At 47.0% G+C, this 11,086-nt stretch overlaps 1 protein-coding gene across 4 annotated transcripts in view; it reads left to right on the forward strand.

Annotated features, from left to right (window-relative positions):
• The window catches only part of MAN1A2 (mannosidase alpha class 1A member 2), a 217,773-nt gene that overhangs the window by 73,007 nt on the left and 133,680 nt on the right, over window positions 1-11,086 (forward strand). For all 4 annotated transcript variants that reach the window (XM_006028550.3, XM_006028551.3, XM_025209999.1 and 1 more), the window contains one exon: window positions 7,729-7,825. In XM_006028550.3, coding sequence (XP_006028612.1) covers window positions 7,729-7,825 — 97 coding nt within the window. The remainder of the gene's footprint in view (window positions 1-7,728; window positions 7,826-11,086) is intronic.

An 11,086-nucleotide genomic window follows, 5' to 3' on the forward strand; every position in this document is an offset into this window, starting at 1 on the left:
GCATGGGGCGAGGGGGGGGCTGCTTTTCCCCGTGCGCAGCACCAGCTCCTTCCCTGATGGCAAGCATGGGGTCGGGTCTGCATGCTCCCCCCACCTGTACCACGGGGTTGGGGGGGCACTGGGAATGAATGAGTATGGGAGTCGGTGGGAGCATGGGGCCCACACTGGTGTCCCGGGGCCACTGCCGGCAGGGCCCAGAGCAGGGCAGCAGGAGTACAGGGTCCTGGCCAGCAGGGGCTTTATGGAGCCGAGCCAGCTCCCCCGTCTCCTTGCTGATGCAGCCCAGTTCGGCTGCACAGACCCCTGCCAGCCTGCACTCCACTCTGGGCCCTGCTGGTGCTGGCTCTGAGACATTGGTCCCAAAGTGGTGACCAGAGGGCAGGGCAGCTGTCAAGGGGCGGGGCTACCTATGCAGACCTCGACAGCCTGCCAAAACTGGGTAAGCAGTCCTCCGCCCAAAATAATTGCCTGGCTCTGGTTTATACTATGTTTAAGAAAGTGCAGAAGCATTGTTTGAAAGTGTGTTTATGGAGAATGTGGCAGAAGGCCACCTTTATTTCTCCCCCAAAATTCTGCCCTGTGACAATTTGGTTAGGATGGGTCCAGCAGAGGAGACATGCCTTTACCCTATCTCTAGGTAACCTGAGCTGCATACATTCCTGAGGGAGGGGGGTAACCTGCTCTCTCTGCCTACGTGACTAGTATCACATACCTGGGTGAGGGGCTTTCTCCCTGGTGGGCTAGAGACTGCCAGTCTGCCTGGCAACTAGTGATGTATTTCAAATTGGTTGGCTGACAGCCAACAGGTACTGGCCTCAATTGGACCAGGTAAATGAGGTCACAAGGGCTATATAATTTAAGGACTGCCCAGGAGGTGGGGGCAGCAGCCATGAGGGAGACTCGGAGACAGAGAAGAGCTGGACCATCTGAAACTTGCTCTCTTTCTCAAAACTCATGATTAAGGAACTGCCTGCCTCCAGAGGGAATCTCCAACTGCCTCTGGATAATACTTGTGAGTAAGCTACCTGAGATCTAACTAGATATTTAGCTTGCAGTAACTCAGATGTGTGATCAAAGGCTACCCAGCCACGGGAGTTTGCTCTATGGGATTTCTCTGATATTGCTCTACCCTGTACCCTATTGCAACCCTACCCTCTGTAACCAATAAAGTTCTCCTTTGTACCTAGTGTGGGAGACTTATTGGGAGTGGGTCTAGATTATGCCTTGGGGTCCCCTTGGTTTGGCTGATTAAGGGAGACCACTACTTGTGCTTCTGACTGAGGGAAGTATCCCAACTTCTTGAAGTGCATCAAGTACCCTTGAGGGCTACTAGGCCTGTGTTTCCCAGGAATCAGTCCAGAGCCCTGGGTGGTGGCAGTGGAACCCCCAGGCTAGTGGGTGTGCTCCAGGAAGGGGGTCGGCCAGACATGAGGCATCCCCAGGGAAGCACTTGGAGCCTGGAAGGTGGTCGGGCACAGTGAGGTGGGTGGCTCAATGCAGGAGCGCCCCCTATTGGCCTGCCACAGAGTACCTGTGCTAAAACTTGGGGCAGCTTAAAAAGAGAGAAACTGCATCAATTCTGGATGGACTAAGTCTAAGGGAACCTGTAGTAAATTGCCTATATGGTAAATTATGTTTCTTATAACAAATTTCTAAATTTTCCATATTTAAAATCTCAATATCGGGGGGGCCGTGTTTAGGGACCTACCTAAATTTCAGCAGAAGCTCAAAGTGCAGCAGCACCTTTAATCTCACAGGGAAGGTGGTGATGGGCAGAGGTAATCATGCACAGGGAAGGTGGTGATGGGCAGAGCCAACCCGAGCAGGGTGTGGGGCCTGGGGCAAATCAGCTTGCGCGGGGCCCTGTCCCTTTCCCTCTCCTGTGTGCCCGGGATGTGAAGAAGCTGCCGCCACCACTGGCAGCAGAGAGCGGAGGAAGAAGCAAGCAGCTGGACACGAAGCTGCTGCCAGTGGTGCAGAATCGCCATGGCACTCCGCTCAGCTCCACAGGGCCCGGGGCAGTTGCCCCAATTCACTCCCCCACTAGGGACAGCCCTGGTGATGGGCCACTGTGGTCTGGGGCCTATGTGCTGGGCCCACCCAAGTTCTGGAGGCAGGGGCAGTTCCAAAGGTCTGTTCTCCTTGTTTTTCCCTGCTTGGACCTGAATATTCCCACTTGCATCTTTAGGTCCTTCTTTAAACTAGTGGCAGTTACCTGGTAGTTTACCTTCCTCAGCTTCTGTATAAAGATTAATGTTACTTTTCAGAGCTCCTTTTTTGAGGGAGGGGTGGTAGAGTGGGGGGACCCTTTTACAACAGTAACTATTGTACTTAAAACCCAGAGAAGTGTAAAGGAGTCTGGTATTGAAGGAAACTCTGGTATTGAAAGAAACTCTATTTTGAAGGCCAGTGTCTGTACAATTACATTTTCTGGGACAATGGCTCTGATTCTTCCTCTGCCTCTTCCTCTGCCCCATGTGTGGAGAACAGGTGAGATGCAAGGGTTTCTTCATTGTCATGTTTTTGATTAGTTTCTTCTTTGTTCTTGGCTCTAAATGCAGCAAAGCAGCTGATCCTTTTGAATGCAGCCAGGCTTTTGTGCATTCAGGCTAAGGAAAAGATTCAATTCTTAGCTCTAAGAATTGAAAAATCCCCAGCCCTGGAAGTCAAAGCCAGCAAAGCAGTGCAGCTTGTCTGTAAGGAACAAGCCTCATTTTGCTAGGGCAGGGATGGGCAATTATTTCAGGCAGAGGGCCGCTTACTCAGTTTTTTTGGCAAGCTGTTGAGGGCCGCATGGGTAGCCCTGCCCCCTGGTTGCCATCTTGTGACTGGAAGCTTCAATCCTGACCTTTGCCACCAGAAGTCCCTCTCCTTGCCCCAAAAAATTCTCCTTTCAGTAAGGGGTTTTGCCATCTCAGAACCAGAAAAATACCAAATTATATTCTAAAAAGCAAACATCTACAACATTCATTAGTTTGATTTCAAAAAATATTTTTGTCTTGATTTACATGTGTTTGTGTAGCGTACACAGATGATTGCACAATAGCTTAAATGAAGTCTTACTCTTGTATATTGTGTGGGGGTGAGTATAGGTTTGTGGGGGTGTGCAGGTATGTGGAATAAGGAAGCATGTGGGGCGGGGTGTGGATATATGGGGTATGGGTGGGTATGAAGTCTGTGGGGGGATGTGTTTGGGGGGAGGGTGGCTGGGGTTTGTGTATGGCAGTGCGAGGGAGGGTGTGGGTGCATGTATATGGTGGGGTGTGCATGTGGGACTCGCTCTCTGAACACACACGCATGCTTTGCCCCCGAGCCTGCATACACATGTGCATGCTCTGCCCCCGAGCCTGCATACACACACGCACGCATGCTGCCTCTGAGCCTGCACACGAACAAATGCGCGCGCGCGCACACACACACACACACACACACACACACACACAGCCCCTGAGCCTGCGTACGAACACACACATGCACGCACACCCCTCCTCCCTGTACCAGCACGGTCCTGTGCTCCACAGTCCAGTGATGCAGCCGGGAGCTACAAGATGCTGGAGCAGGGCTGGGGCAGGAAAGCAGGGAACTGGTTGGAGTGGGGTGGGGCTGAGTTGCTCAAGCCTGCAAGCCTACTGAGGGCTCCCTCTGGGTCCTACTGCCCCTGGCTCCTGTCAGCTTTGACAGACAGCTAGGAGTGAATAAATATTAATTTAGTAAATTTTTTAGGTGCCCCGTGGGCTGGATCCTGGCCACCCCTGTGCTAGGGGCTTTTTCTGACCCACCCTAAATGATCCTTAGCCCTTCCTGTCTTTCTTTCCTGTATTGGAAAATCCTAGGTTTTCTTTTCCTCTCTCCACTTTGTCTCCCCTGTCTCCTGGTCCCAAACATTGCTTACTATGCTGACCTTTAATTTTGGCTCATGCTATGCCAGTGCATGCAGAGATCCTCGGAAAGGAACAACTCTTTTTTTTTGGCCCTGACCAAGAAGTGTCTAGATTTCACTTGTTTCCAAGAAAAAACACACCAGTATGTGGCAGTACACCTTGCTGAAGGTGAGCCCAGAAGTGCTCTCCGTGGCTCGTATCGACTACCTGTACATTGTCAAGCATCACTTGTCTCTGCTTCACAGAATCTGTATCACTTCATCAGGGCTTTCAGGCCACTATTTGGTCTCTTGCAAGCTTGGCTTCCCAAGCCCGACTGACACCTGAGTGCCATACTGGTGTCTGAATGTCAGTCTCCTACAAGACACCTGCTTCCAGGACTGCTTCACTTGCTTGTGGATGACCTGGGCAGCCATGATATACAATTTCCAATCTTGGAAGCAGTGTTCAGATATGGGGAAAGTACAAATTGGTGTATTCTGCCAGTGGTACAAGTAGCAAGGCTGCCCTAAGAGACATTGTGGAGCTCAAGCAGTTCTGACAGATACTGGCAGTGACCAGGAGCTTTAAGAGCTTCTAGTTTCAGAAGAAATGCCTGGGGAAGCTAATAAAAGGTGTGGTCAGGGTACCTGAACTCAAGCCGTCTTGCAAGAACTCTTGGAGGCTGATGCCCCAAACCAATTCTTTGACTTGGAGAAGAGGTGTGCTGAACAGATGATCATTGTCCACCGGAGAACCTAATTGGGCCAGGTGTTCATGGACCCCACCAATATCCAAGAGCATGTCATCAGTTTCTATGCAGAACTGTGCACAGTCAAGCCTGTTTTCCCTGAAGCAACAGCTGCAGGAGGCCCCCCCTGCCCCCTCCCCCCCAACTCTCTACATTGGAGGCAGAAGGGCTTGAGCAGGAGCTGTCTTTGGCAGAGATGACCACCAGTATTGAGGGCCTTATCACAAGGAAGGCTTCAGGCTTCAGCAAGTTCCCCACTGAGTTCTGCAAGATGTTCTACTGCCTCCTTGGCTGAAATCTCCTCTCCTTCTTGTAAAAGAGCTTCAAGGATGTGGTCAGTTGCCAGCGAGTGGTCCTTACCCTGCTGCTCTGGAAAGGGGAGCTTGGTGTCATTAAGAACTAGTGACCAGTATCACTCCTGAGTGCTCATTTTTATAGTATCTTGGCTAAGGCCCTTTCCCACCTCCTCAGAATCATCATGGCCTCAGTCATGAACCTCAAGCACTTACTGCATGCCAGGTTGCAGCATTCAAGGCATTCTTTTCCTGTTACGTGACCTGCTGTCAGCCATGGAGCACTTTGGCCTGATCATCAGCCTTGTCTCACTGGATCAGGAAAAAGCTTTTGACTGGGTCCATCATGACTTTGTTGGCTTTGGGTCCATCTTCACCTCTGCTGTCTGGTTCCTGTTCTGGGACATCTCAAGCCTCCCACAAATGAGTGGAGTACTCTATGCCCTATTCCCTGTGCGCAGAGGCATCTGACAGGTCTGTCCCCTTTCTGAAATGCTCAGTGCTCTCGCTGTTAAGTCATTGCCCTTTGCACTGGGCTGCTGCTTCACAGGCCTGCTCTTCCCATCAGCATTGGCCTCAACTACCAGTCTTCTAGTTTAGGTGATTAGTGTATGCTGATGACGTGACTGTCCCTGTGAGCAGTGAGAATGATGCCCAGGTCCTGATACTGTCAATGTGCGTACGAGCATGCCTCCTCAGCCTGTATTAACTGGGTCAAAAGCAATACGCTTCTGCTGGGCTCCTGGGTCAGTACACATTACCCAGGCCTCCCAGGGAGGTGGTGGTGGTGGCGGCAGCGGGGGGTGTCCTGGTTCCATGATAGTGGTGGAAACTCTCTTCCATGCCTTTTAAACTGTGTCCAGCTGCAGCAACTCTTTGAACTTATCTGAGATTGTGTATACAGGCAGTCCTCAGACTTACGACACAATTGGTTCCTGAAAACCGCGTCTTAAGTTGAAATGTTGTAACTCAGAACCAATTTTCTCATAAGAAACAATGTTATAAATAGGGGATTGGTCCTGAACCAAGGCCCGATACCCTATTTTCACCAAAAATATCCCAGAATTTTGTACCCGATCAATTATAGATGTGTAATATAGCTACATTAATGTACTTATATTATAAATAGCAATCATATTGATTTCGAAACATAAGTCAAGGACTGCCTGTATTCTTTTCTTTCTCATATCAAAGAGCCAAGAGAAGCATGCTCTGTCTGACCAGTTTCCTGCTGGGTCAGACCAGGATGGTCTGAAAAGGCGCAGAAATTAGCTTGCAAGGGCTGGCTCTGATAATACCCTCCCACTTTTCTGCTTCTTGGTTTGGGTGTGTCACATTTGCATTTGGACACTTCCCCTTGCAACAAAACGTGGACCAGTTTGTGTTGTGCTTGGCTCTTGAGAGGGCACTCTGGAAGGTGGAAGATGGATAGCTAGTCCTACATGCATAACCCATAGAGGGAATGCATGAGGGTTGCTGACAATGCTCAGCCCCTGGGAGGGCCATATATATTTTGCACTTTGACCATCTGTTTTTATAATATGTATAATAAAGTTTAAAACATGCCCATCAGCCCCATCTCTTCCCACTCCCCCTGCTTGGCTAACTTCTTTCTGGGTCAAGCTAAGATGGTGATGCTGAAGAGCCACTGGCACCAGTTCACTGGGTCTGGCTCTGATGACTCCCACTGCCTCTTTGGGTTTCTAGTTCGGATGCATCTGGTTTTTGAGTTGGAGCACTTTGTTCTAAATCAAAACGGGGCCAAGTTTGCATCCTACTGGGCCATTTAGAAGGGCACTGTGTATTGTGCAGGTGGGCCGCCTAGTCCTTAAAATGTTATCACAGGTATGTGGGAATGGTGGTGGTACAAGGACTTTTCCTCATTGTCAGTTTATTTGAATTGTTCTTTTCTGATTGTTGTTTACTTTCATGAGTAGCCCCATATGGGGTTCTGTGCTTTTAATCAGCTGCTTTTAACTGGTTGTTTTATAAACATCTTTTAACTTTTTTATAATAAGGGTTGTTATAATTGTCTTCTTTCCCTCTTTTCCCTCTCAGTGGCATTTTATTAACCATGTAATAGAAACAACTGAACCTATTTTGCAGACCACAAGGCAAATGTGAACCCATTTTCTAGTGCTTTGTCTAGTATAGTTTTTGGGTCTCAAGCTGTGAGGCTTGTATTCTTTTTTTTTTTTTTTTTTTTTTTCTTGTTGGAGACCACCCTACAGCTAAGTATATCTGAGTCAAGTAAATTTTAGCCTAAATTTTACCTCTTCACTGCTAGCCCTATAATATATAATACTAAATAGTTCCCCCTCATAGTTTTTTTAAATATGCATCCTTTGGAGATTTTGGTGTTTTCATTTAGCCAAGTTAGAATTAGGCCAACATTTTTCAGAATAGACGCACAAGAAATTTGTTTCTGTTTAGGCAGCAAAATCAATGGGTTACATTTAAAAAAGGTTGAATATTCAACAGTTCCTATTGCAGTCAAATTGGTTTGAAGCTACCATCTGTGTTTTCAAAAATTTGTGCTTAAAAAAAGTAAACTTACATGCTTTGTAAGTAACAGTATGGCAACAAACCAATTAATTACTTCCCTTAATTGGTTTATTTAGATATTCTTGAGACTTTTTTAATTAAAGAGTATTCATACTATATGGTTTGCCTACCTTAACTGATGGAAATAAATGCAGAATAGCCATTGCTGTTTTAGGTTGAGGGTGAGACATGGGAATTTTCAGATTAGAAAATAGGTTATAAATTGTGTTGGGTGAATAAATGGTATTAACTATATCGGTTTTTGTTTCCCCTTCCTCAGATGATGAAGCATGCCTGGGATAATTATAGGCAGTATGGATGGGGACATAATGAGCTCAAACCCATTGCCAGGAAAGGACATTCCACAAACATATTTGGTAGGTTATACATTATAATTGTTTTACTGGTGTCAGCAATTTCTTCCTTGTATTTAAAAAAAAAGTCTTTGAAATTCCACATCAATTTGTGGAACCCCTTCATAAATTCTACATTATTGCAAATGTTTGAAATACTGTGTCACAGAAAACTATAAACTCAACATTTCAATGACCATTTTACCACAGAAGTTTATTTAATAGTTTGTTTGATGGCAAGAATGTTCACTGTTGCTTTACTTTTAAGTAATATTGCAGAATTTGTTGTAATGAACAAAATGTGCATATTATTAACAATAATGTGGCAGTGATTTTTTTTACTGTGATTTTACATTGTGAAATGTGTAAATAGATAGCTTATTTCACATTGCTTCACATGTAGATTTACTCAAGGCAACTTTCGTTTAGTGAGCTCAGGTATGTAGTGAAGCTGTGCCGTTTTAGAAGTGCAGTGAAGAACCTAAGTACTTGGATGCCAAAGAGTGTGTATTGCACCTTTGTTGCTGTGGGTGCCCAGGTTATCTGTGTGTGTCAGTCTATACTTCAGTCCTACTTCTGATTTGTAGCATAGACATAGCTTATTGCCAAATTTATGTCTAAAAGGAGATTTTTGGAAATATACAGGATTGGACACAGTAAGAGGTCAAATTTGGGAAAGGTTTTGAAGGTCTTTGGCTTGGAAGTAGTAACAATAGGAATGGGCAGAATTAGATAATCCAGGATGGAAGGAAAGAGGAAGATGGAGCTAAGGACAAATCTATGGCAACTTTGCAACAAAGGAGGAAAGAGAAGTATCAGAGAAGGATATAATGATGATGATGGAAGAATAGACAGTGGAGGAAGAGGATTTTAAATTCCTAGAAAATTGAGGGAAGCCTACTGGCACCATGCAAGGACTGATCATCTTTGTCAAAAGACAAAAAATTGGAGGAAATGTTAAGTAAGAAGGAAAGCCAAATTATAAGGAATTTAACAGAATTGAAGGAGATATTCAGACATCTTGGAGTCTTTTATTCAAGAGAGGTCAAGAAGAGAAGTGGCAATTTGAGATGATAAAGTATGTGGGGTTGAGTATTTCTGGGATAGGGAAATAGCAATGTGTTTGCAAATGAAGAGAAAGGACTAGAAAGGAAATGGGGGATATACAGAGGAAAGGAATTAGGGATGAGATGGAGTCAAAGCATAAAATAGGAGAGGGAAGAAGAGAATCTCATTTTATATGCATGTAGAACAGGGGTGGGCAATTATTTTGGGCGGAAGGCTGCTTACTGAGTTTTGGCAAGCCATTGAGGGCCTTATGACAGGCAGCTGGGGCAGATAAATATTAATTGTCTAAATGTTTTTAGGGGTCCCGTGGGCCAGATGGAATGGCCTGGCGGGACGCATCTAGCCCGCAGGCCGCAGTTTGCCCACTCCTGATGTAGAATGCTGGGTATAATGGACGTCAACCTCATTTAGAGCTCATTTGTAGACTTATTATTGGTTGTCACCTATGTAATAGTCTGGGAAGGATTTTCACATTAACCTTTTGATATCATTAAAATAATTGCAGATTGATTTATTTTTTTATTTATTTATTTATTTATTTTTTAAATCCCTGGGGCTCAGTACTAGTGTATATATTTTATGGACTGGATAATCTTATCAGAGGGCTTGATTTTCGTTTCCACCCAAGTGAGTAGAAAGACGTCCAATGGGATGTTGGTGTAGAAACTGCTGAACAGTGGAACACAGTGGGCACATGTATATGAGATGCTTAAGTGTGCAGTTGGCTAATCTAAAATAGGTTAAAGTGCAGTAAATCAACTACCTGTATTTACAACTAGTAGATTTAATGCGTGTTAGCTAATGCACAGTAGTGCACGTAGAGGTGCTGACTGGGAGTAAATGTGTTCCTGGTCAGTCAGACCAGCAGGGGGCCAGCTTCCTGCCAGGGGCAGAGCAACGTGGTTGGGAGTCCCCCCAACCACTGGGCAGGGACAGCTCTTCAGTAGTCCTTGACTGGCCTTTAGACCCCTGGCTTGACCCCTGGGGTCTGGGCCAGCTGATGCCTGCCCCTGGCCACTGTGTGCTGGTGTGGTGGGCATGTGCTGACTGCAGCAACACTGTAGAACCCCAGGCTTCTGTCAGCTGCTTCCTGCGCTGTGGGAGTGTGCTGGCTTCAGCAGTCCCACAGGCCCTCAGGACCTGTGCCTGAAGCTTCCTGGCCTCTGGGCACCATGACCCTCTGTGTGCAAGTGCCTGGACCTGATGGCACCCAGAGTCCCTGCCAGCCTGGGCCTGTCCCCCTGTGAGCCCCCTACCACTGTCTCCCATCAGCCCCTCCTGGAGACTCATGCCAGGCTGAGCCTGTCCTGGCCTTCATCACCCTCCCCTCTCCCCCCTGCCAGGCTGAGCCTGACCACCCCGGGAGATCCCTGGCACCTGGGTAGCTGCATTCAGAGCCTTTAGCTCCCCCTGGCTACTGCAGGAGGTAAGTGATAGCTAGAAAATGGTGTTTAGAGGTTTGCTTTTGAGAATTGCCTTGTAGGTAAAGTAGATAAGCATTAGAATAATGGTTCAGGGCTATGGCAAGGGTTAATTAATTTCTAAAAGCCTGTTTGTGACAAGTCTCCTTCAAGGTACACTCCAGCACAGGCAAGCAACAAGCAGACACAGGCTTGGAAACTGAAGACGTACCACACTGTTCCATAACATGAGATAAGGGACTTTGCAGCATTGGCACCAGGGCACAGTCCCCAAGTGCAGAGCCCTTGGGACTTCTGGTTTTGGGGAACAGACCAAATTAGGAGAAGACTGGTAATGTCCAAATTAGGATGTGTGCATGTGATGGGTTTGTGAAACAAAGGAATATGCTGACAGGGCAGAACGTGGACAGTATGATGACCACAGAGAGATCAATCGGAGATGCTCAAAGATGAAGAGTTATCAGAGGAGGGATTTTAGAGCAGCAAAGGGTCCCTGAGAGGGGAACCAGATGCCACCATGGACAAAGGGAACACCATCAGCCCATCTCATCTACCCCATGGGGTGGATCAGGCACAGGTGGGAGTGCAGTGTAGGCTGCCCTGGGTGGGAGTAGGTAGGGCTCTGCCCCATGCAGAATGCTGCAGGGGCAGCTGTGGGCCGAATCTAATCAATAGGTAGGTGCCTGCCCACAGTCTGGATCTAATCAGTTCATAGATTCATAGATTCATAGATGCTAGGGTTGGAAGGGACCTCAATAGATCATCGAGTCCGACCCCCTGCATAGGCAGGAAAGAG

This window comes from Alligator sinensis, unplaced genomic scaffold (assembly GCF_000455745.1).
Source record: "Alligator sinensis unplaced genomic scaffold, ASM45574v1 scaffold422_1, whole genome shotgun sequence".
NCBI lineage: Eukaryota > Metazoa > Chordata > Crocodylia > Alligatoridae > Alligator > Alligator sinensis.